Genomic DNA, 25975 nt, shown 5'->3' with positions numbered 1-25975 from the left:
AATGCTGATAATACTAATAACATACAAGGACAGAGTTGGATAATGGAGGTTTTATTTGTCAATGTGCCTTCAGGAACAAATCAAGGTAAGTGGACTGGGCCAAACAAGTATGCAATTTCTTTTTACAATTTGCTAATATTTTTCACAAGTTTGCAAATCATTACAACACTTTTGTGGCTTCATAGCCACTCAGCCCATTTATTAGAAGCAAAACATGAAATATATTGTATATTCCAAAAGGTAAAATAAGTTTGTTTCCAACATCATGTTTCCGCATCTTCCTTGTCGTATCCTGTCACTTTCTCGGTTTGTCGTATGGGCACTTCACCATCGTCTTGATCTGTCTGGAAGTCAACAGACAGTATTAAAGTATTACATAGTAAACAGTGGCCAATGAGAAACTTGCTTCATCAGGAGACAAGCAGGAACTAACAATACAATGGTGGACAATGACACTACTCACTAATTGTAACATACCTGTTCTGATGCATTGGCCACTGAACTAGAAAGATATACAAATAATAATGTACGTTTCAGCTAAATCATAGAATTACAGCTAAATCAATGCAATATGATCATACTGAGTGCATAATATTTCACTTTCCCATATTTGAACCAGGACCATAAGTAAATGGCAGCAGCAACAATCAGACATAAGATGACAAAAAGTAGAAACCAGCAGGCAGGAGAGATCTCTGTGTGGAGAGAAGGAGTACAGTTAGCAATTATCAGTATTTTCCTTAAACTATAATAATGCATGTCTTACTCGGTTGTGCTAATCTGAAACCCAATTTATGAAATGCAATTTTTGTCTTCAAAAATATACATTTAATGCGTTAAATAAAAAACTGATTACTTTAGATGGCTAGCTAATAGCTATACAATAGCCTACAGTTGTGGTCATAAGTCTGCATACTCTGGCAGAAATTGTGAAATTATGGCATTGATTTAGAAAATATGACTGATCACTATCACTTTTTTATTTAAGGATAATGATCATACGAAACCATTTATTATCACATAGCTGTTTGGCTCCTTTCAAATCAATAATAACAGAAATCACCCAAATAGCCCTGAGCAAAAGTTTACATACCCTTGAATGTTTGGCCTTGTTACAGACACACAAGGTGACACACACAGGTGAAAATGGCAATTAAAGGTGAATTTCCCACACCTGTGGATTTTTAGATTGCAATTAGTGTCTGTGTATAAATAGTCAATGAGTTTGTTAGCTCTCATGTGGATGCACTGAGCAGGATAGATACTGAGCCATGGGGAGCAGAAAAGAACTGTCAAAAGACCTGCGTAACAAGGTAATGGAACTTTATAAAGATGGAAAAGGATATAAAAAGATATCCAAAGCCTTGCAAATGCCAGTCAGTACTGTTCAATCACTTATTATGAAGTGGACAATTAGGGGATCTCTTCATACCAAGCCAAGGTCAGGTAGACCAAGAAAGATTTCTGCCAAAACTGCCAGAAGAATTGCTTGAGATACAAAGAAAAACCCACAGGTAACCTCAGGAGAAATGCAGGCTGCTCTGGAAAAAGAAGGTGTGGTTGTTTCAAGGAGCACAATATGACGATAATTGACGCTTCAAAGCTCCTGGCACACGGTAATTTGGAGTGACGAAGACTAAAATAGAGCTTCACAACCATAAGCGCTATGTTTGGAGAATGGTCAACACAGCCTATAGTGAAAAGAACACCATCCCCACTGTGAAGCATGGTGGTGGCTCAATGATGTTTTGGGGGGGTGTTAGCTCTAAAGGCACAGGAAATCTTGTGAAATTGATGGCATGTTATCAGCATACTGGCAGACAATTTGCATTCTTCTGCACGAAACTGCAAATGGGACGCTCTTGGACTTTCCATCACGACAATGACATTAAGCACAAGGCCAAGTTGACCCTCCAGTGGTTACAGCAGAAAAAGGTGAAGGTTCTGGAGTGGCCATCACAGTCTCCTGACCTTAATATCATGGAGCCACTCTGGGGAGATGTCAAATGGGCGGTTCATGCAAGACGACCAAAGACTTTGCATTACCTGGAGGCATTTTGCCAGGACAAATGGGCAGCTATACCACATGCAAGAATGTGGGGCCTCATTGACAACTATTACAAAAGACTGCATCATGTCATTGATGCTGAAGGGGGCAATACACAGTACTAAGAACTAAGGGTATGCAGACTTTTGAACAGGGATCTTTTTATTGTATTTTTTGTAACCATGTTTTGTTTTATGATTGAGCCAACTCGAATATAGTTAGGGCTGTTCTTGATTGCTAGAGCCATTGGATTTCTTTTAACAGTTTTCTGCATTGGCTTGTAATTATTACAGCCAGGCACAGAACACCACATCAATATTTGTGTTTCAAAAATAACACACTTCCATAAAGTAGTGAACACAGCTGAACCCAATACTTCTACTTTTTCTACCTCTGGCAGCAGATCCTTCAAGTCCTGTAAGTTGCAAGGTGGAGCCGCCGTGGATCGGACTTGTCGGTCCAACACATTCCACAGATGTTCAGTTGGATTGAGATCTGGGGAATTTGGAGGCAGGGCAACACCTTGAACTCTTCATCATATACCTCCAACCTTTCCCGAACAGTGGTTGTAGTGTGACAGGGCATATTATCCTTCAGAATAAGGCCACTGCCATCTGTGAATACCAATTGTCATAAAGGGTTGTACCTGGTCTGCAATAATGCTATGGTACCCAGGGTTTCCCAGCAGAAGATTGCCCAGACAACCACACCCCCTCTACCATCTTGTCTTCTTCCCACAGTGCATCCTGATGACATCACTTCCCAAGGTAAATGGTGCACACATACATAGGTTTCCATGTGACATGAATGAAAATGTGTGTCATCGGACCAGGCGACCTTCCACTGCTCCAAGGTCCAGCTCAGATGCTTGCATGTCCATTATAGGTGCTTTGGACGGTGGACAGGGGTCATCATGGGCACTCTGACCAGTCTGTGATTACACAGGCCCATATACAGCAGGGTGTGATGCACTGCGTGTTGTGACTCATTCCTCCTGTAACCATCATTAACATTTTCTGTGACCACAATAGACTTTGTCGCTTCAGACCAGACAGGATAGCCTTTGTTGCCTTCGCACATCGACAAGGCTTTTATCAGCCTTGTGTGTGTGTAGGTTTTCCTATTGTGGAGGAGTATATTTTAGCAAATAATTAACAGGCCTCTGTTTATGTAACTGGGTCACAATCTGTGAAAGAGATGTTGGATTCAGCTGGGTAATGGCTTTTTATCTGGGGTTTTAAGAAGCAATTACGCAGCTGTATCTTTCTTCAAAGAATAATTGACAATGGACATTTAGTGTCCTGGGAAAGATGGTGGCCCCCTGGAAACGAGGGTCGGCTCCCCAGGATCCCATTAAACCACGGGTAGGACTTGTAGTGTGCAAGTAACCTGGAAATGAGGGTGTGAAGTGCAATCTGCAGACTAGTTGAGACTGACATAAGGGAGAAGAGAATGAACATAATTTAAGCAAATGTCATTGTATCCTTTTACTGTCTGTTCATATTATTACCATGTGCTGGGGAGGCGGGTCTGAACAGCTCTTGGGGGGGGTGGGGGGCTATTGTTTTAGAACTGAAACATATTCCTCTGCTTGCAAGTGTAACTATAGTGTAACCGGGTCTCTGTCCAGCCTGCCTTGTAATAGTTCTCCACCACAGCTTGTGGGGTCATTTGGCTAGACACCATGAGTAGGGGTCCCGACAAGTGTTTTAATATTTACAATGTTTGTGTGAACGGGTGAGAAGAAATGCTTGGTGTTGTTTAATACCACTCAAATGTGACATCTCATTATATTTTCTTGTGTTTCTTGTCGTCACCAGTATCATCACGCCTTCAACAGTTACTGTCTATAGAACTATATTTTCCATAAACACAATTATGAAAAGTGGCACTGTGTGAGGTGCGAGGGAAGCACTGTGTAAAAGGCGAGGCAAAAAGGTATAAGACAAAATGGAGAAAAACGTTTAGTTCTATTTTAATAAAGCTGTTACCACAAGGTCCAACAAACAGACACAATAACTTGTGAGGTGCAGGTAAAAACCAGGAACTAATTTAGACATCCTAATAACTAACTCAAAACAGGTGTGTGTGTGTGTGATGGGTGTGTTGCTGCCATCTGCTCCAGGGAGCGGTTAGAACTCCCGCAAGGTGGAGCAAGCAGCACCATCACACACTGTTGTTTTATAAAGCCATTTTAGCTTACAATCCACTCTCTGTATTGTAATTAGTCATGTGACAAGTGTACAGAGCGAATCTGACAGTTTTGGTTTCAGGAGTAAGTTTGGTGCTCTCTTATCTTCCTTTTCCATGGTTTGTTCACAGAACATGGGTTCTTGATGACAAAAATTGAATTTAATCCCAAAACAATTATTTATATAAGTGTGCAGATAGCATATATTATGTGTCTCTAAAACCAACTCATCTATCTTTATGAGAGCCTGTTAGCAAAATAAAACCATATGCAACACTGGGAATATGCATGACATCACAAACATTAAAAAGAAACAAACAGAAAAAGCACTGCTGATAAACTAAATTTTAGAACATCCCTGTGCTACATCAAGCTGGTTTTCTCTCATGTCTGAACATAGTCCTCTTAGGAGACAGGTGAACCCTCATCCCCAGTTCATATTTAAAAAATGCAGAACATAGCAGTTTTCAAAAGTAAACTGACATTAAGTTGCCTTAACTCTATGAATTGTAAGAGTTCATAGAAATATGCTTCTGTACACATACTGTACAATCCTGTGAGTTGTACTTTTGCTGGCCTAGAAGAGGGAATGTGTCTTACTGACTGTGTGAGTGAGTGACTACCCTTTGTTAAATAGCATAGTGGTTAGAAATGCGGACTAGAGAACTACAGGTCCTATTAGCTGTTAATTAAGCATTGTTAATTAAGCATTGTGTTAAACGGAGTCATGTTTCTTATTAAGTTTACCTCCACCACAAATAACATCTATGAACTGTATGGCTTTCATCACTGGCTGTTTTAACAGCTTATTAGCCATTCGTGAATGACATTGATACAATAAGTACTGTATCTATATAGGTGACGATAACAGACCTTTTCGTCAGTAAGAGATATTCGCTTTTCTAGGTCAGCTCTGCTTACACGGTCCAGCAATAACACTAAACAGAGTTGAACTTGGCAGAAATCCTTATAAAGCTGTTTTGGTGAGCAAAGCCATTTTACAATGATCTCATGTTCTAAGGGGGCCTTTTGGGGACTTTCCATCAGCGCTTTCTGCCAAGTTCACCTCTGTCTGTATTAAAGTGCATGGTATGTATTCTGTATTAAATTGCATGATATGTTCCCACAGTAATTATATTACACTTTGATGTGAGAGAATGGGCTGGGACTTCCATGTCATGTGCTGCAACAAGGCTACTTTCTCTGGCCAATAAAATGTCTATAAAGAAGTAAATGTGCGACTGCCAGAACAAAAACTGAAGGTTTAACATATTGGTCAAAATGAAAGAAATGCAGGTTAACAGGTTTGCTATTTCAGTCACACAGAAACATGTTTGTCTTGGTTAGTCTTCAACCTATCTGGTTCTGAAGCAAGGAGCTCCAGTTATTAAATAGCATTTTAATAACCCATAATTTCATGCTTTGATTCAGAGATAAACAATGTGTACATGTACTTAGCGTGAAGTATATTAGCAGCTTCAACCTGGTGCATTGTGCTCGAGCATATTAATTCACTAAATTACATTTACAAAGACAATTTCCCATGTCTGTACCATAACAATGAGATACTATAGGTTGGTAACTTACACTAATGACAAAGGTTCATTATGCTCAAGTATTAGCCTACATTGTTCTCATTGTGCTACATTTCAAATGCAGGTGGTACAGTGGCTCCCAAAAGTATTGACCCCATAAGTCTTTTTTATTTTATTGTGTTACTGTTGCGCCCTAGAAAATAGACCAAGAAATGTTTACAGCTGAGCAAAAATTATTTTAGGGGGAAAAGACAAGCCATATAAGGCATTTATTCTTGTAAAGGAAGGTGTTGTTTTTTTCTGTTGAGATATATATTCTGGGAAATGCAGCACTACCTCTTTAAGAATGTCAGGTCATAGGGAACATCACAGAGTGCAGTAGAGTGCAGTGGAATGCATTGGAGTGCAGTGGAGATCGTGAGCTTCTAGTGAGTTTGTTGTTTTTTGTATATTAGAAGTACACTAACTAGCTACTGAGAGAATGTTTTATTTTTGTTATTGTATAGAAACCGGGTCTAATATAAAGTTGCCAAAACGAAGATAGTCTGAAGTTGTCTGAGTTAATTCAAGGATGGAACATTACAAAATGGATAAAAATTTGGATGTTTTGCCACTAATCAACACAAAACAAGTCCATAATGTCAAGGTGAAAAATAAAGTGTTCCAGAGTTGTTCCAGAGAATTATATTTTTGGTAGAGGCACTTTTGGGAATCCCAGATTCAACTATTTCCCAGACGTAGTTCCAAACCTTTTTCAGTCTCTGTACTATCGGCAGAATTTTGTTCTGCTTGGATTACCCCTGAAGTACCCCCTCATGTTAATTATACTAGGAAGATTATGGTGTCATGAACGTGTTTAAGTACCCACTATGGAAAGGCCAAGTACCCCCAGGGGTTTTAGTAACCCTGGTTGGGAACCACTGGCTTAAATGATTATGAGAAGGGCGTGTCTAAAACCATGCAGGGCAAACATTGGTACAGAGGGTCTGTATCTAATGTCAATGGTGACAAACATTATAGTGGTAATTAATATAAAACAATTAAGAGATTTTATTTTCCACATTGACATTATGGTATTTTTTGATTTCATGTTAAAATAAAAAATAGTCCATGAGGGGTGAATACTTTTGAGCACCACTGTAGTTGCTTGAGGAAAGCTACAAGTTCCAGAATCTACTCAGATTGGTTAAAATGTGACACAATAAACCTGACAATAAAAACGTACCACTACAGATTGTGATTTACAAGCAGGCCCCGGCTCCAGGAGGAAATGACAGATGTTTTTATAAATATGAGGGGTCATATCCAATTGATATTAGACCATTTACAGTGATTACAGATTCTACCAGGACAATATTTTTCACAATATTTCACATTGGCATTAACAGTTCCCACTCGTTGCAACAGGCATTACGTTTCGGTCAGCATTAGATCACATGATTCACAACTAGACCACCAAACACCGGACATTCTGGGCAAGTGTTGTGGATTAATTGGTTCATCATCGAACTCCATCTCAGCTGCTGTCCGAGTCTCTAGGTAAATATCCATGACTAAATAGGACATGTTGTTTCTAGCTAGCGAATGCTAACTCTTTGTTTACTAAGCGACGTATACACATCCATCTCCCAAGGTAAAAAGCACGCCAGGATGCCTGCTTGGAATATCTACAAGAAATAGTTGCACTATAACCGTGAACAGTTTTATTGCGGCCCGCAATTAAAATGATTAAATACCACCATCCACACTGGATTGGAACTTGGGTCTCCCACGTGACACAGTTTAACCACTACATGTTTTACTAGTCTACACTTTTTACTAGTCGCTAGACACCATTCAGCATTGTGTTAAATTGACTGATGTTTTCAATAAGTTTTCCCCCACCACTCAGTGAGTCAGTAAAATACATTCACTATTCTAGGCTTACGTGGTCTGGCAAAAAGGTAAATTAGAAGGTTTGATTCCAACGTCATGTTTCCGCCTCTTCCTCTTCGTCTTCTGTCACACGTTGTCGTATGGGCACGCCACCATAGTCTTGATCTGTCTGGAAGTCAACAGACAGTATTAAAGTATTACATAGTAAACAGTGCCCAATGAGAAACTTGCTCAGGAGACAAGCAGGAACTCACAAAACAATGGTGGACAATGACACTACTCCCTAATTGTAACGTACCTGTGCTGGTGCACTGGCCACTGAACTAGAAGGATACGAAAATAATAATGTATGTTTCAGCTAAATCATAGAATTACAGCTAAATCAATGCAATATGATCATACTGAGTGCATAATATTTCAGTTAATTACATTACCAAGGCAATTTCCCATTTCTGTACCAGGACCATAAGAAAATGGCGGCAGCAACAATCAGACATAAGATGACAAAAAGTAGAACCCAGCAGGCAGGAGAGATCTCTTGTGAAGAAAAGGAGTACAGTTAGCAATTCAGTATTTTCCTTAAGCTGTAATAACGTATGTCTAATTAAAGGCTAAAACTACCACCCCCATTAGCTAGCGAATTAAAGTTAACCAATACGAGCTTTTAATGTTGACCAGAAAGCCAACCAGTCTGTTACATAACGTTAAATGTTACCTGTATGGAAAGACTATGCCCCGACAACTCATTGTTGAGAATATATACCCCATCCTTGCATAGCTTGTTAAATTATAGGGGTTATCCCCTCAAAAATGTGCAACAAACGTGTAATTTGTTGACTACAAAATCCACATTTCAATATTCTCCTCTAGACAGGATATGACTGTCTATTGTTCAACAAATAATAACTACCCAAGGATACTACTAAAAGACCAGTCTTTCCTGTCACAGAAATACCACCAAAGAGAAGAGTTAAGTTCATGCAAGTTAATTAGACATGCACATGGAAGTTACAACTCAATGTGCACAGAGCAAGAGACATGTGCTCTATGTGCTTCACTCAGAGGAGACTGAAAACTCAAGCATTAAAATAATGTAAACACTGGAGGTACAGATTTCATTTTCTGCTTCTGTGCCTCTTATTTATGCTATTCTTTAGAACAATCACTTATCCTAACATGTATGTATCAGAGCCTTTATATTCAAACAGAGGAGACAACACACAATTGAACACCTAGGGGAGATTTTGGTCCAATGATCTTGGACCCCATCACCAATGAAACACCACTATGAGGGAACGTCTCTTTGAAGATTGGTGTTCCATCCCTCCAGCAGAGTTCCAGAGACACGTTAAGGCTGTTCTGGTGCCTCATGCTGGCCCAAAACCTTAATGAGACACTTTGTATTATTCCCATTCTTCTTTACTACATTGCTCAAGCTCCATAGAGTTGGATGGGACTGAGGTCAGGGCTGTAACTGGGCCACTCTAGGACAGTGCACTTTTCTTTTTGAAGCCACTCCAGTGTAGCTTTTCCTGTATGTCACTGTCCTGCTTGGAGAAAACTCATCAGTCCCAGGTCTCTTGAAGACATTCAGGATTTTTCTGCTACTTCGCAGGACAAGTCATAATTACAAAAAAAATATGGAAATGTAAACCAAAACAAGTAAATGGTAGCACATGTTGTTTTCTGTGCCTATTAGCTTAAAACATTCACTAGCCAAATGCATTGTTACGTCACTGAGCAGGCAACATGAAAAACAATATTGAAGAATTCCCGGCCTCTGCGTGCTGCCAAGCTTGGAGGAAATATTTGTACTAAATGCATGTAATAGGTCACCATAAACATTCCCATTATTTTCAAAAAATATGCTTCAGAAATTCCCGAAAATCCTACCTGAAAGACAAATGAGATTAAAACAAAGAAGACATAAATATGTAATTATAGTTATGCATTCATCATGATAATCATAGGGCCATTTTACAAAAAAACAAGAAAGAAGAACTAGGCAAGCGTAGAGTTGAAGTGATTGTGAACAACAACAAAAAAACCTGGTTTGAAGGGCAGCTTTCATGGGCCAATGACAACTTTGTTGTGAGAAGAGGCCAATACTTGATCATCTGGTAGTCAGTATATCATGAAGCCACACAGTGAGCATGTAGAAATTGAAGAATGAGTAACAAGTTGAATTATATGTGCATGTAAGGATGGTTCTCACCTGAGGTTATATGTATATAGAGGGATCCAGTTGTACTACCATACAGGTTTGAAGCCTCACAGACATAGAGACCATTCAGATCAGAGCTGAGACTGAGGAGATGCAGCGTGTCTCCATCTGTTCTGACTGAAGACCCAGGCCATGGCTGGACATCTCTGGGGAGAAAGAGGATGAAAAGGACTTCATTCAAACCCAGTTGAAGTCGGAAGTTTACATATGCTTAGGTCGTACATACACTTAGTCAATAAAACTACTATTTCAACCACTCCACAGATTTCATATTATAACAAAGTCTAGTTTTGGCAAGTAATTATTCCAACAATTCTTTACAGACAGTTTATTTTCAATAATTCACTATATCCCAGTTCTGGTTCAGAAGATTACATACAGTAAGATAACTGTGCCGTTAAACAGCTTGGAAAATTATAGAAAATGGTGTAATGACAATAGAAACTTCTGATCGGCTAATTGACATCATATGAGTCAATTGGAGGTGTTCCTGTGGATGTATTTCAATGCCTACCTTCACACTAAGTGCCTCTTTTTTTCTGGTTCATCCTTAAGAGCAATTTCCAAAAGCCTGAAGATACCATATTTATCTGTACAATCAATAAGTATTAACACCATGGAACCATGCAGCCGTCAAACCGCTCAGTAAGGAGACTCATTCTGTCTCATAGAGATTAACATACTTTGGTGCAAGTGTAAATCAATCACAGAACAACAGCAAAGGACCTTGTGAAGATGCTGGAGGAAACAGGTGCAAAAGTATCTATATCCACAGTAAAACAGGTCCTATATAAACACAACCTGAAAGGCTGCTCAGCAAAGAAGCCACTGCTCCATAACAACCATAAAAAAGAGAGACTACGCTTCGCAACTGCACATGGGAACAAACATCACATCATATTTGAGAGGTAGGACATTTTCTGTAAACATCAAGAATGTATCAATCACTTGTGAGGTACCTGAAGGAAAATTTGTGACAACAAATCCCTGAAATCACTCGTCGATTGTCTTAGAGACATAAAATGCTGACTAACTAAAGACTTTCTCCAATTAAATGACTAAAAAACTGATGTTAACTAACTCAAAAACAGAAGTTGTTGTATTTGGCCCCAGTGATTCCACCATAGTTCTCAACAGTGACTCCCTGTGACCATATATTCACACACAGGGCCTACAGTAACGGTTGCCAGTACTTTCCACGTTCAACTGAATGGGGGGACGTATTTGATGTGTCAGTTCAATTAGCCGATCATATTTTGACAAAGGCTGGAGGTTTCTGTCAATATTTCATAACTTCCCGGGCATTCGCGAATACCCCTGGACTACTCAACATCAACTAAGATACAGAACGACATCATCAATGCTACTGCGGATGTATTGCGGTATGCCACCTCAATGGCCTGGTAGCATTCTTTTCTAGATCGCCAAAATGCACACAACGTTTGGACGACTTCCCAGTGTCGCTCCTACGCGGTGGAAATATTATTCTCTGCTGGTCAACAACGTATTTGAGAGGAGAAATTAGCTACAACAAGTGTTCATGATGGCATTGTGCAGATGGACGTCAATCTTTTTTCCAACTTTGACTTCTTTCTGGTCACTCTGATGTCTTCTTGTTTTGACATTTTGCAGATTAAAGAATGGATGTTCAATTTAAATTTTTTGAGTTTTGTGTCACCCGGGAGAGGAAGAGTTTTGTGTCACCCGGGAGAGGAAGAGTTTTGTGTCACCCGGGAGGCCGGTGTACCGACAGAGCGCCGGCTCAGAGCATAAGAGGAAACATGCACCCAAAAGCATGCGTCCTCTTAGGAGCTGCACTGCAGGATAATTGACAGCCTTCTCAATCAGCAATGCACTGTCAGTAATGCACACTGTCTGATTTTGAAGGACGGAGCCCAGCTGACCTCTTGCACTTTCTACAGCAGAAGGGACTGACTGAGACGATGCACCAGTTCTACCTTCTCAATTGTTTGCCACTAACCGTCCCTGTGTCCACAGCCTCCGTTGAAAGGACATTCTCTGCGCTCAAGAGGATAAAAATACAGCAGGAATAGCACGGGACAGGCCCGCCTTTCTGCCTTGGCCTTGTTATCAATTGAGGACTTCTCCAGGAGTTGAAATCTAAAGATAAAATATTTGACCAAGATATCACTCACTTTGTGAAAAAGAAAAAAGAGCATGTTCTACAACCTCCCAGAATGAGAGGCCCAACCCACATGTTTATACAGAATACAGTGATGAGTTCTGTAATTATCACCCGTGATAAACCTGAGTGCAAAATAGCATACAGTGGTTTTAATGTAGATTCCATATCATGCATATAGATAATATCACCATAATATCTAAAACATAAAAGTAGCTTGCACAATTAGTCTTCTATTTACAGAGGACAGACAAGCCCTGTTTCTATAAAGCAACCCTGCCTTGAATTTTCACTTCTTTCCTCAATTCAGTAGCATGTTTTTTAAAACTATCTAACCGTACCACTAACAGTTTACATTGAGGGAAAAAAAATAATCATCCCCTGCTGATTTTGTATGTTTGCTCACTGACAAAGAAATTATCAGTCTATAATTTTAATGGTTTATTTGAACAGCGAGAGACAGAATAACAACAAAATCCAGAAAAACACAACATTTTATAAATTGATTTGCATTTTAATGAGCGAAATAAGTATTCAACCCCTCTGCAAAACATGACTTAGTACTTGGTGGAAAAACCCTTGTTGGCAATCACAGAGGTCAGACATTTCTTGTAGTTGGCCACCAGGTTGGCACACATCTCAGGAGGGATTTTATCCCACTCCTCTTTGCAGATCTTCTCCAAGTCATTAAGGTTTCGAGGATGACATGGCCCTGGCTGAAGGAAGGAGGTTCTCACCCAAGATTTGACGATACATGGCCCCGTCCATCGTCCCTTTGATGCAGTGAAGTTGTCCTGTCCCCTTAGCAGAAAGACACCCCCAAAGCATGTTACCACCTCCATGTTTGATGGTGGGGATGGTGTTCTTGGTGTCATAGGCAGCATTCCTCCTTCTCTAAACACGGCGAGTTGAGTTGATGCCAAATAACTCGATTTTGCTCTCATCTAACCACAACACTTTCAACCAGTTCTCCTCTGAATCATTCAGATGTTCACTGGCAAACTTCAGACAGACCTGTACATGTGTTTTCTTGAGCAGGGGGACCTTGCTGGCGCTGTAGGATTTCAGTCCTTCATGGCGTAGTGTGTTACCAATTGTTTTCTTAGTGACTATGGTCCCAGCTGCGTTGAGATCATTGACAAGATCCTCGCGTGTAGTTCTGGGCTGATTCCTCACCGTTCTCATGATCATTGCAACTCCACGAGGTGAGATCTTGCATGGAGATTGACAGTTCTTTTGTGTTTCTTCCATTTGCGAATAATCGCACCAACTGTTGTCACCTTCTCACCAAGCTGCTTGGCGATGGTCTTGTAGCCCATTCCAGCCTTGTGTAGGTCTACAATCTTGTCCCTGACATCCTTGGACAGCTCTTTGGTCTTGGCCATGGTGGAGAGTTTGGAATCTGATTGATTGCTTCTGTGGACAGGTGTTTTTTATACAGGAAACAAACTGAGATTAGGAGGACTCCCTTTAAGAGTGTGCTTCTAATCTCAGCTCGTTACCAGTATAAAAGACACTTGGGAGCCAGAAATCTTTCTGAATGAGAGGGGATGAAATATTTATTTCACTCATTAAAATGCAAATCAATTTAAAACATAAGATGCGTTTTGCTGGATTTTTTTTTTGTTATTCTGTCTCTCACTGTACAAATAAACCAACCATTAAAATTATACAATGATCGTTTCTTTGTCAGTGGGCAAACGTACAAAATCAGCAGGGGATCAAATAATTTTCCCTAACTGTATATACAGAGACCTGTTAATTTTGAGTACATTTCAAGATAGTAATTAAGCTACAATTGTATTTCTAATTGACAGTTTGGAGCTAGAAAAAAAAACACTTAGATTTTAAAACAAGTTGTAATAACAAACAAGCTGTATAAGAGTTCCCTGTAGTATTTTACAATCAGACTAACTACATTAACGTCAGCTGTTGGAGCAATAGAGTACATCCCTGTGTCATCTGCATACAAACGGAAAATAAAAATGTTGACATCACCAATGTAATTTATATAAAATGAAAACAATACTGGGCCAATTATTGAACCCTGAAGGACCCCTTTAGGTAACTCTAAGGCCGAGTTCCTTTCACTCATTAAAATGCAAATCAATTAATAAAAATTTTAACATGTGTTTTTCTGGATTTTTGTTGTTGTTATATTGTCCCTCACAGTTCAAATAAACCTACCATTAAAATTAAAGACTGATCATTTCTTTGTCAGTGGGCAAACGTACAAAATCAGCAGGGGATGAAATCGTTTTTTCCCTCACTGTAGTCTGGTGGTGGTTGAAGGCCAAGTGGATTTACAGGCTTGTGTGGCTGAAAAAAAGAACCCGCCACCACTCCTGCCTAGTGTGTTTACATGTAGATGTGATATATGATAAAAATAAAAAGATTTGGCCAAAGAACAAAATAGATTTTAAAGGGCATTTAACCATGAACTGGTTTACATAGAAGCGCATACCTGCTCCAGATGTAGTTGGGCTTTGGGTTGCCATCTCCAACACACAGGAAGTATTTGTCTTGGGAGGATGCGTTAATGTTTACTGTCTGAGGTGGATCTGAGAAAAAGAGAGGACAGAGAGACAACTACTGAAGTTGTATGTAGTAAAGAGTTTTACACTCACACACTCATACCAATAGAGATGACATGCACTATGATTAAATTACTGTCAACTAGAGGCAGTGCTGCAATTCGATGTTTTACCCAGTTTTTTTAGAGTGATTTTCTGATATCCAATCGGTGATGCCCTGCTTTGTCGCATCAACCCACAGTAGAGACACGTGTCCTCTAAACCACAGTAGAGACACGTGTCCTGTAAACCACAGTAGAGACACGTGTCCTCTAAACCACAGAAGAGACACGTATCCTCTAAACCACAGAAGAGACACGTGTCCTCTAAACCACAGTAGAGACACGTGTCCTCTAAACCACAGAAGAGACACGTGTCCTCTAAATCACAGTAGAGACACATGTCCTCTAAACCACAGAAGAGACACGTGTCCTCTAAACCACAGTAGAGACACGTGTCCTCTAAACCACAGCCGGTGTCATTCTGGTTCACTTCACCAGGAGGTCTAGACTGTAATCCTAAACCAATGCAAACACATTTCCTGGTCTTCTACATTGATTGAGCTCACAGTACTACTAAGTACTAACTTTGTAACCCAAATAACTCAGATGGTGTTGACTAACTGCACCACAAACCACAGGACATCTGGGCTAATCCTTTATCAGGATTGGGCCCCAGAAGGACACAGTTCAGGCAGCGACCAGACCACTGTGTCATTCAGGACCCCGAATTGTAACGTATCAACACATGATGCAGCGCATGAACAATGGAGTCAGTTTATGACCTTGTCCTTTATCAACTGAATTGTTTACTTGGTAGCAGTGGGAAGCAGCACAATGAAGAAACCTTGGTGAGGTCATAACACTGTCACACAGCTGTGCTCTAGCAAAACATAACCATCATGTGTTACAGACCAGAACAGAGGGTAGCGGAGTAGCGTTGGGTAGGACAGAACCGGGTCTAATAGAGACAGAATGGTTAGAGTGGCTACTGGTCCCACAGCCTGGGAAGGCAGGAGTCTATACTTACAGTGGATGTCTATGGTGTAGGAGAGGGTTCTTTCTTCTTCCAGGGCAGACTGGTTGACCACACACTGAACCTGTTTCTGATTGGCTGTTCTGGTTGGGAGCCCAATAAGCTGGCTGAGTACTGTACTGGTGCCGTTGGCGTGCTGGGTGGAGTTTGTCACCCACCTCAATGATTTGTTTAAAGCACCAGTGTCCCAAATTACTTCTGCCTTTGGCTTGGCAGCTGCAGCAATGCAGGTTACCAAGACGACTTCATTGTCCCCAACAGGAGAGACGTGACCTGTCACTGACATCACTGGAGGAACTGGGACAAGAAATAAAACAAGTAGACAACAGAAGACATTATGCCACTATGTGGATCAATACATAATCTAACAAAAAACACCAATCATAAAAAACATTTTTTAGATATCAATCAGTGCTACCCCTTGATGTATAGCCTATGTTGTTCTACTGGTGAATTCATCAGCAACTGGTGGTGATTGAAATATCCACACCTACCCCCTGTTGAAATATGTCCAAAATAAGTTTGGGGTGATTTCTGCATTTTGGTGAGCCGGTTTTGGTGATTCACGGCAGGGATCTTTCTTGGCCTAACGAGCCGTAAAATACAGCTCTGGAAAAAATTAAGAGACCACTGCCATTTCTTTCCTTTCCAAAAAAGTTGGAAGGAAAGGTTTTGAGTGAGGAACAGAAGGGTTAAAATTAAGAGACCACTGTAAATTGAACACTTCTATTCCTCACTCGAAACTATCATTTTCAACTTTTTTGGAAAGGAACGAAAAAGGTGCGGTGGTCTCTTAATTTTCATTTAAAAACCAAGAATTCAGACTTGAACGTGGAAACATTAATTGCTGTCTCAATAATTATGGAAGTCACTGTATATGCTCCCAGGTCATTTGATAAATAATAGGCAAAATATTGACACCATCTGCCATTCTTGTTTCAAATTAAGTGTGGGTTAAGACCATATTTAAAAAATATCTGCAAACTGAATACATAGATTGAGTCTCTGCTCTTGATTAATTTGAGTATTGAACAACTACACATCTTCAGATGTAGACTTGATTAAATTCCTTACCAATCACAGTCAGAGACATCTCTGTTTGGATTGGTCCACTGGAAACACTGAAGATGCATGTGTAGGTGCCTTCATCCAACAGCATGACATTTCTTATTCGAATCGATCCAAGATAATCTGATGTGTTCCCAATAAACAGAACTCTACCTATCAACCCATCCACGTCTTTAGTAATCCCATTGGGTTGAATGACAAAGAAATTATGTTTGTTGGGATTTTCCCTGGTCTCTTTCTGCCATGTTATCTGATCAAACTCCTCAGCCTCAGACAATCTGCAGAAAAGGTCAGCATCTTCACCCAGGATCACAGTCCTCTTTCCTCCAATCACCTTCAGAGCTGGAGAGAAAAAACATTTATTATTAATAGCATTGGTAATTAATCACATTGCAATGGCGCTATAGGAGGGGTAACTTAATTTCCATATTCAATACGTTTGAATTGGTTCAACATGTTTTTTACGTGAACTCCACAGATTTTAGAAAACTGCACTCAGGGTTTTTTGACCATTTATTATAAAAGTGCTGCTGTCCAACCAAAACAGGACCTGGGAAATGTGCTGCTACAAGCCTCAAACTAATTTGTTTTGCGGTAGGATAGGGATTATAGTTCTACATCAAGCACATATTAAGAATATATTAAACATTTAGCCCAAAATGGAAGGTGGAAAAACATTTATTGTACATTATTATGTTAAAAAGTCACACACAGCATCTTTAAGGGGATATATTGTTTTCTTTAGTATTTTTTACCTTTTTTTCTTCTTAATTAATGGTATTGAGGCATTATCCAGAGTTCCCTTTCAGAGATGTATTGGGCTGTCTAGTTGCATGAAACTAGAAAGTTGTTGGAGTGTAGTGTAGAAATGTTACATTTGCAAGACTGTGGCTAAAATGTTAAGCCCATTTAAATTCAACAAATTAACTGAGGAGGATGCTTGCTTTTGCTTTTTGGTTGGTGGTTACCTCACAATCAAACTTTTGACATGCTGGTCTTTGCTTCATCTTTCATTCTATAAAATATTTGCTTAGAACTTTTGCAGACCAAGTCGACTCTGTTAGATTCTGTCCAAGATTGATCCATGAACAAAATAAATGCAACCAGAAGTAAGGGGAGAGCTATCTTTATTCAGCATGAGTCTATGATGTTGTCCTTCCATTTCTCATTTCTCTCTCCTCCATAATTACAGAGGCAACACAGTCTTTTATGCAAGGATACATAGGAGGTGGCCAGTGGTCATAACCAACCATTACACATTCCAATACCCTCCAATAAGAAAGGTTTATCCTACAACAGACCCTTGTATGGTATATTCCAACCTATGGTCAATGGACCTATCCATATAGCCTATGTCAGTCACATGGGCAACTCCTAGCAGGAGGAATGGACAGAATGTATGGACAGGATGTGAGGGGCCCATCAGTAACAGGCAACATGTCCTGTCTATGGTCCTTCTTTCAGAGTTAGTCAGCACATCTGTGTTGTGTTAAGTTTCTCATGCCAATATCCCATCAACTACAATTACTTGATATAATTTTGACCCAGATTAGGAATTGCCTGAGGACTTGGGTGTCCTTAACCATTAAAGTTGCAGAGGCTGTTGAATATTAGCAAGGGTGTGTGAACTGTACTGAATGCATTACATTAAATTAGAGTAGGGAGATACCTATGAGTGACACAACAGAACAATCACTAACAGGATATCATTAAAGATGTCAAGCTGTAATGACATTGCAGATTTAACTTATTTTACTCTAGGGCAGGGTTTCTTCAAATTTGGGTCCCGACCCAAAGTGGTCACTTGCATTTTACTTTATTTTAGGAGTGGCTTCAACCATAAATGCCTGATTGATGGAGGGCTGTAGAGATGGTTGACCCTGAAATCTGAAGCTCTGTTAAGTGATAATTGGATTCTTGGTCACCGTTGCCTGCTTAATAAGTTTGTTTCACAGGCACTGATAAATGTTTTTGCCTTTCTAATCAATTGAATTTGAGTTCTAGTGACCGCATCTCAAGGATGATCTTATGGCACAGGATGCGTCTGAAGTGAATATTGAATGTCATGGAAAAGGCTCTGAATACATTTGTACATCGGATGTATTTCATTTAAAAATGTTGTCACAAAACATTTGTCACAACTTTCTTGGCAAGACAACTATGAAAACAATTAAATTAAATCTAATGTGGAAAAGTGTGGCAAAAGTGAATGGGTCTGAATACTTTCCAAATATATTGTAGCTACTTTTGTTAGTCAAAGTTAAGTGCTGCAAACTGATGAAGCATGGGGGTGAAGAGTTTGATTCTGGTGCTTATGTTAATTTCCTTTCTTTTTAGGGTACAGACCAATCCATACTTTATTATTATTTTAGTTTGTTTGTGTTTAACAAGAAAAAAATATTGAAGGTACAGTACTAGGAACGGTTACCCTAGCAATTTTCATAGCTCTGATACAGACAGTTTCCAGCATAAATCAATATTGATAATACTAGGATGTTATAAGACATTATTTACGTAGTAAGAGCAGGCTGGCTTTAGGGAGACAAGTAACAGTATGGGTAAATGTTTGACAGTCAAATTGTTATACAGGATATTTTATGCTACAAACAGACCAAGAGGCTGAGGCTAAGTTTACTTTTTAGTAATTTCGTAAGATTAATACTTTTCAGTAGCATTTGTGACATATAATTCAAGTTCAAAGTTTATTTATCAAATTCACCTAATGACACAGTGTCATCCTGCACAATGACATTCTTGTGACATGGCACCCGACAACTACCAAGTAAGAATGAAGAAATATAGAATTTAAGAATTTAACAAAAATATAGCAATAATATGCTAAATGTAAACAAGCAGCAATTTAAAGAGGGAAAATATGGGGAATATGAACAATATGGGTAGATGTACTGAATATTATAGATATGGCAAGTATAGCAATATAATACAGTGGGGAGTACAAGTATTTGATACACTGCTGATTTTGCAGATTTTCCCACTTACAAAGCATGTAGAAGTCTGTCATTTTTATCATAGGTACTCTTCAACTGTGAGTGACGGAAACTAAAACAAAAATCCAGAGAATCACATTGTATGATTTCTAAGTAATTAATTTGCATTTTATTGCATGACATAAGTATTTGATAAATCAGAAAGCAGAACTTAATATTTGGTACAGAAACCTTTGTTTGCAATTACAGAGATCATACTTTTCCTGTAGTTCTTGACCACGTTTGCACACACTGCAGCAGGGATTTTGGCACACTCCTCCATACAGACCATCTCCAGATTCTTCAGGTTTCGGGGCTGTCGCTGGGCAATACAGACTTTCAGCTCCCTCCAAAGATTTTCTATTGGGTTCAGGTCTGGAGACTGGCTAGGTCACTCAAGGACCTTGAGATGCTTCTTACGGAGCCACTCCTTAGTTGCCCTGGCTGTGTGTTTCGGGTCGTTGTCATGCTGGAAGATCCAGCCAGGACACATCTTCAATGCTCTTACTGAGGGAAGGAGGTTGTTGGCCAAGATCTCGCGATACTTGGCCCCATCCATCCCCCCCTCAATACGGTGCAGTTGTCCTGTCCCCTTTGCAGAAAAGCATCCCCAAATAATGATGTTTCCACCTCCATGCTTCACGGTTGGGATGGTGTTCTTGGGGTTGTACTCATCCTTCTTCTTCCTTCAAACACAGCGAGTGGAGTTTAGACCAAAAAGCTCTATTTTTGTCTCATCAGACCACATGACCTTCACCCATTCCTCCTCTGGATCATCCAGATGGTCATTGGCATACTTCAGATGGGCCTGGACATGTGCTGGCTTGAGCAGGGGGACCTTGATTTTAATCCATGACGGAGTAGTGTGTTACTAATGGTTTTCTTTGAGACTGTGGTCCCAGCTCTCTTCAGGTCATTGACCAGGTCCTGCTGTGTAGTTCTGGACTGATCCCTCACCTTCTTCATGATCATTGAGGCCCCATGAGGTGAGATCTTGCATAGAGCCCCAGACAGAGGGAGATTGAACGTCATCTTGAACTTCTATTTTCTAATAATTGCGCCAACAGTTGTTGCCTTCTCACCAAGCTGCTTGCCTTTTGTCCTGTAGCCCATCCCAGCCTTGTGTAGGTCTACCATTTTATCCCTGATGTCCTTACACAGCGCTCTGGTCATGGCCATTGTGGAGAGGTTGGAGTCTGTTTGATTGAGTGTGTGGACAGGTGTCTTTTATACAGGTAACAAGTTCAAACAGGTTCAGTTAATACAGGTAATGAGTGGAGAACAGGAGGGCTTCTTAAAGAAAAACTAACAGGTCTGTGAGAGCCAGAATTCTTACTGGTTGGTAGGTGATCAAATACTTATGTCATGCAATAAAATGCAAATTAATTATTTAAAAATCATAGAATGTGATTTTCTGGATTTTTGTTTTAGATTCCGTCTCTCACAGTTGAAGTGTACCTATGATAAATATTACAGACCTCTACATTGTAAGTAGGGAAACCTGCAAAATCTGCAGTGAATCAAATACTAGTTCTCCCCACTGTAATAATAATGCATTATATTTATATAGTGCTTTTCAGGGACCCAAAGACGCTTTACAAAATGAACATGGAACAGAAACAAACCAAAAAATACCAGGAGAAAACAAAGAAAATTGAGAGAATGTGACTGGGCATGGCTAGGGGTAGGAGATTTTGAACAGATGAATCTTGAGGCGTTGCTGGAAGATGGGGATAGTCTCAGAGTCACGGATGGTTTTGGGGAGAGAGTTCCAGAGCCTAGGAGCAACCCTTGAGAATGCTCTGTCACTAAAGCCTTTGAGCTTCGACTTGGGGATCATGAGGTGGCCGGCAGTACCGGAGTGAGTGTGTAGGTTGATATGGAAGAAGGATGTTGGAGAGGTAGGCAGGGGCGACATTGTTTAAGGCTTTATATGCCAGTAGGAGGATCTTTTAGTCAATGCGTTGGGAGATAGGAAGACAGTGTAACACAGAGGATAGGGGTGATATGCTGCCGGGACTTGGTGTGAATGAGTACTCTGGCCGCAGGGTTTTGAAACATTTGGAGATTACGGATGGATCTAGAGTTGATGCCGGAAAGTAGGGAGTTGCAGTAGTCAAGACGGGAGGTTATGAATGCATGTATTAGGGTTTCAGCAGCAGGACTGGAAAGGCATGAGTTGGGCAATGTTGGCAGATGGAAATTTTTCAGTCTGTTTAATGTGCTGATCAAAGGAGAGTGTAGAGTCTAGAATGACACCAAGGTTACATGCGTGGGGGGATGGAGAAACAACGGTGTAATCGATGCTGAGAGAGAAAATACCAGTTTTACATAATGTAAACAATTAGCAATTTAAAAAAAAAGAGTAGGATGGGGAATATGAACTATATCGGGTAGAAGTATTGAAAATTATAGGTGAAAAATGTCAATGAATGGTAAATAAAAAAAGAATATTCTACATACATTGAATATACACGGAAAGACATCAGACCACTTGGAATGTTCTAGTGTGACAAGTATGTACCATTTTAGTAGTTGTAATGTACCCTAACGTAACATATAGAAATTCAGCTCTCACAGATTTATATACAATAAATTAATTCATACAACTGTGTATTCCTGAGACCAGATTGCAGCAGGCTTTAAATAATTTGGCACAAATTCCTAAAATGTGTTTTTTCACTTTGGTCTCTTTGAACTCATAGTTGCCTCGTGTTGAATTGAAAACTCAAATATCCAAGTACGAACACGTCTTCCTTTTTTGTAGCTGACACATGTACTGCTAATATGCAACCAACCTAATGTGACCTCTGCAGCTATATTTATATTTGATTTAGTTACTTCAACAACAATGTAAAGTCAGGACAATATGTAGGGAGGCAGTTTAAAAGGTTAGCCATTGTGGAAAAAACTCTTAAGTGAAAAAAAAGACTTCAAGACAGGGATCATGGACACCAAATGCTTGTACTGTAGGTTTATAGAGCAAAAGAACATCTGAGCTCTCAACCAACAAACAGAAAGCCTCTTTGTCCTGAATGAATGAGGATATTTACTATACAGCTGGCGTATTGAAAAACAAGGCAAAAATACATTCTTCAGGGACATATTCCTCTTTCACCCTTTAGAATTGCCCTAGAGGCACCAATTAATTCAGTTGAACATTATCTTGGAATCTATTCAAAATGTGAGGTAGAGGAAATATAAAACGGTTCTACCTAACTCGGTGGAGATTAGGACAGTTAACCATCCCTGAGACCCTCTGACAGCTTGTATTTCTATATCAGCACCTGATAATATATTGTGATCATTTCTGCAGGAGGGCCTTAAAAACATGTCAAATGCATTCATCTACATGACTTCAATGAGGGCCAACCTATACTTTCTTATATAGAGAACAATGATGTGTGCTGAAACAATCACCTGAAATACGAAAGTCAACTGAACAATTTGCTTCCTGATAGATAACATAAGGCATGACCTATTTCTATATAGAAAGTCCATTATCATAAGATAAATTCTGGGGGGGGGGGGGGTCTAATGTAACAACAACCTCATGTCAAAAAGAGGTCTCTGCAGGGCACTGAATGGAGACCGTAGCCCAAAAACAACCTGGTGAAGAAGAACATTACACTGCCTAAGCCATTTAATTTCTTGGCACCACAACGTTAGTTCTTTAATTCGTGAATGACATTGATTCAATAACTATCAATATAGATGAAGATAACTGACTTTTTCATCAAGTGAAAAAACAAGAGAATCGTAGAAACCCACCCTCTTTTACTGCGCATGGGGTTGTGATCTACATCACCCCAAAAAGCATGCACGGATGCATACTTCGAAAGTCCACCAGAAATAGTCACAATATAACCTTAAACAGTTTTAATTTAGATTTACTATGTAGCTACTGTAGCTTGATGCCAGCAAGGTTTTTGTCTATCCTGGATAAATCCTAATGACTACTTTGTTTGATCAGAGGCAAGAATCGAACCCCAGTCCACTGCGTGACAAACCGAGTCTCTAATGACGCATTCCAATTACCTCGGAAGTCAGAACATGGAACTGGGAATGACCTCACACCCGAGTTAACCCAGGTTGATCACGTTCCAGTGTCCGAGTCGGAAAACAAGATGGACGCCCCATTAAAGCCTTTGTTGTGCTTGCCCTTTCAGAATATATACAATGTTTTTCATTGTGTAGAAAAAAAATGTGACCACTTTTTAAAATCGGCCATTCCGTAACCGGTAACCTAACCAGTAACCTGGACAGGCGAGTGTTCTTCAGAATATTGTAATGTAATTATAAACGTCATTTTCCTAAATAATTTATAACATTAGTCTGCTAAATGGCATAAGTTGCTGTCATTTTGGATTACGAAGTCGGGCAAGCGGGGTTGCTCCCGAGATGGAATTCTGACTTGAGGGGGCGTTCCAGTTGACACTTCCGACTTGGAACTCGGAAATTCCAACCACCGAGTACAAATGAAACATGTCATAACTATAGATAGTTAACCATGGGTAGTCAGACAGTCAGTCAGGCACTCAGAAAGAGACATTCACTCTTTTTGGCCGGCTCCGCTTCAAAAAGTAGATCATCCAAAATCAAGTCGAATCGTGTCCTAACAATAAAAAGTCAAATCGAATCGAGGACTTGCAGAATCATTACACCCCTAATCAGAACAGGTAAGATGTAGCCTGACACATTTTAACATGCATTTCACGCTCAAAGGTAATTCTAGCCTGTTCGCCACTCTCCCCAGATTAAGAATATACTATTTCTACAGTCATGGCACACCTACTGATGGAGCTATTGAAATGACAATGTTCCATCAAATTTTGAAACTTCAGATTTTGAAATAAAATAATATATACTTTTCATTGTCATTGTAAACTCTTTGTTAGAGCTATTTAAACTTTATTTTTAAAAGAAGGCTACATTTCCATACCGTTTGAACGCACCCACCACCAGCACCAGTCCGGAGAACGCTTCCGTCTCTGATTCACAGCTTTTAGTTCTCCGTGGCTCGTTAATTTAATGCTTGGTTAATTTGTGTAAGTAAGGCCTGTGCAACACCGTATAAACTTTGTAATTACAATGAGACCAATATTGGAGATTTGAAGAACCGAATGTCTGTACAATGTCCAATCTAACAATCACCGCAGTCTGAGGTGTTGTGCTGAAATCATCACCCCTGCCGAAGAAAATCGATTCTCATTGCGGTCACTTGTTTCCGTGTTGAGAGGACAGTTTAAGCTACATATTTCACTGATCTTCGTTGCAAAAAGCTTTAATTTAAGTGTATACATCAAGTCAGCAATCGATGACCACGTAAGACTGAGTTTCATTCGATTTACGGCTAAAATAACGGTAATGATGCTTCGAATGGCCATCACTAAGACAAAGATAAAACAAACATATGTTGGACGGAACGCTAAGCTGAAAGAAATACTGAAAAAATGATGGTTTAAGAATACTGCTGTATTAAATTTCATAGTGCACCCCACTACACACAAACAAAAAAAAACATACAAAACATATCCAAAACCTACTGTTGGTGCGCAATCCCGTATTCACGACGAGTAGAACAAAAAAGGGCCATGATGAAACCACAATTCGGTTCATTCCGTCTTGCTAAAAGGTTTGGTATTTACTCCATAGTTGAATTGGCATGTAGCCAACCGACATAGCATTTAAATCAGCTTTTATACCCGCATATCCTTGTATTCGCTAGTAACGACAATTTTCTTTTTTTTTTTCTCATGCTTGCAACAATAAGACTTCCGGTTTTCGGATTTTGCCTTCAAAATAGAAGATTTTAATAATATTAAATGTATCGATTTTGACACTTTGCTTATTGTATATTGTTAACATGGATTGTAGGAAATGTTCAGGAGAGTGGATAGAATAATTATAGGAAAAGAAATGAAGGGGCACTGTGTATTTGCAATTGTTGCTGGCATTTTACTCCACCCATCCCATTGGCCACAATGTAACTCCCTATACAAAAAAAAACGATTATATACGCCGCAGTGAATGTATTGTAGGAAATGTTCAAGAGAGTCTATACAGTGATTGTATGCAAAGAAATCAAGGCGCACTGTGTATTTGCAATTGTTGCTGGCATTTTACTGCGCTCATACCATTGGCCACAATGTAACTCAATGGATATGAAATGCATATTGCCCTGTACAGAAAAAACTATTCTATACACCGCAGTGAATGTATTGTAGGAAATGTTCAGGGGACTCTATACAGTGATTATATGCAAAAAAAATTTGATGGGGCACTGTGTATTTGCAA

General features: G+C 39.7%; 1 protein-coding gene across 10 annotated transcripts; it reads right to left on the bottom strand.

The window, feature by feature from the left end:
* Window positions 1-211: 211 nt before the first annotated feature.
* On the bottom strand, window positions 212-25445 carry LOC105027889 (nectin-3-like). 10 transcript variants are annotated; one of them, XM_010900240.4, is made up of 8 exons: window positions 25225-25445; window positions 16698-17033; window positions 15618-15920; window positions 14480-14576; window positions 9864-10018; window positions 8083-8185; window positions 7947-7971; window positions 3999-7817 (listed from the first exon to the last, which is right to left on the bottom strand). In XM_010900240.4, exons 1-8 carry the CDS (start codon window positions 25295-25297, stop codon window positions 7743-7745), a joined length of 1167 nt encoding a protein of 388 aa, XP_010898542.1. In that variant the 5' UTR covers window positions 25298-25445; the 3' UTR covers window positions 3999-7742. The 10 variants fall into 10 exon arrangements, 7 of the variants coding, with proteins under 7 accessions (XP_034142844.1, XP_010898542.1, XP_034142842.1 ...); XM_010900241.5 differs by having other exon boundaries at window positions 7668-7817; window positions 8083-8100; XM_034286953.1 differs by lacking the exons at window positions 3999-7817; window positions 7947-7971 and adding an exon at window positions 212-595 and having other exon boundaries at window positions 8065-8185.
* Between the last annotated feature and the right edge of the window lie 530 nt (window positions 25446-25975).

Source organism: Esox lucius, chromosome 16 (assembly GCF_011004845.1).
Source record: "Esox lucius isolate fEsoLuc1 chromosome 16, fEsoLuc1.pri, whole genome shotgun sequence".
NCBI classification, from domain to species: domain Eukaryota; kingdom Metazoa; phylum Chordata; class Actinopteri; order Esociformes; family Esocidae; genus Esox; species Esox lucius.
The sequence above is the reverse complement of the archived record's forward strand: the minus strand, read 5'-3'. Positions and strand labels throughout refer to the sequence as shown.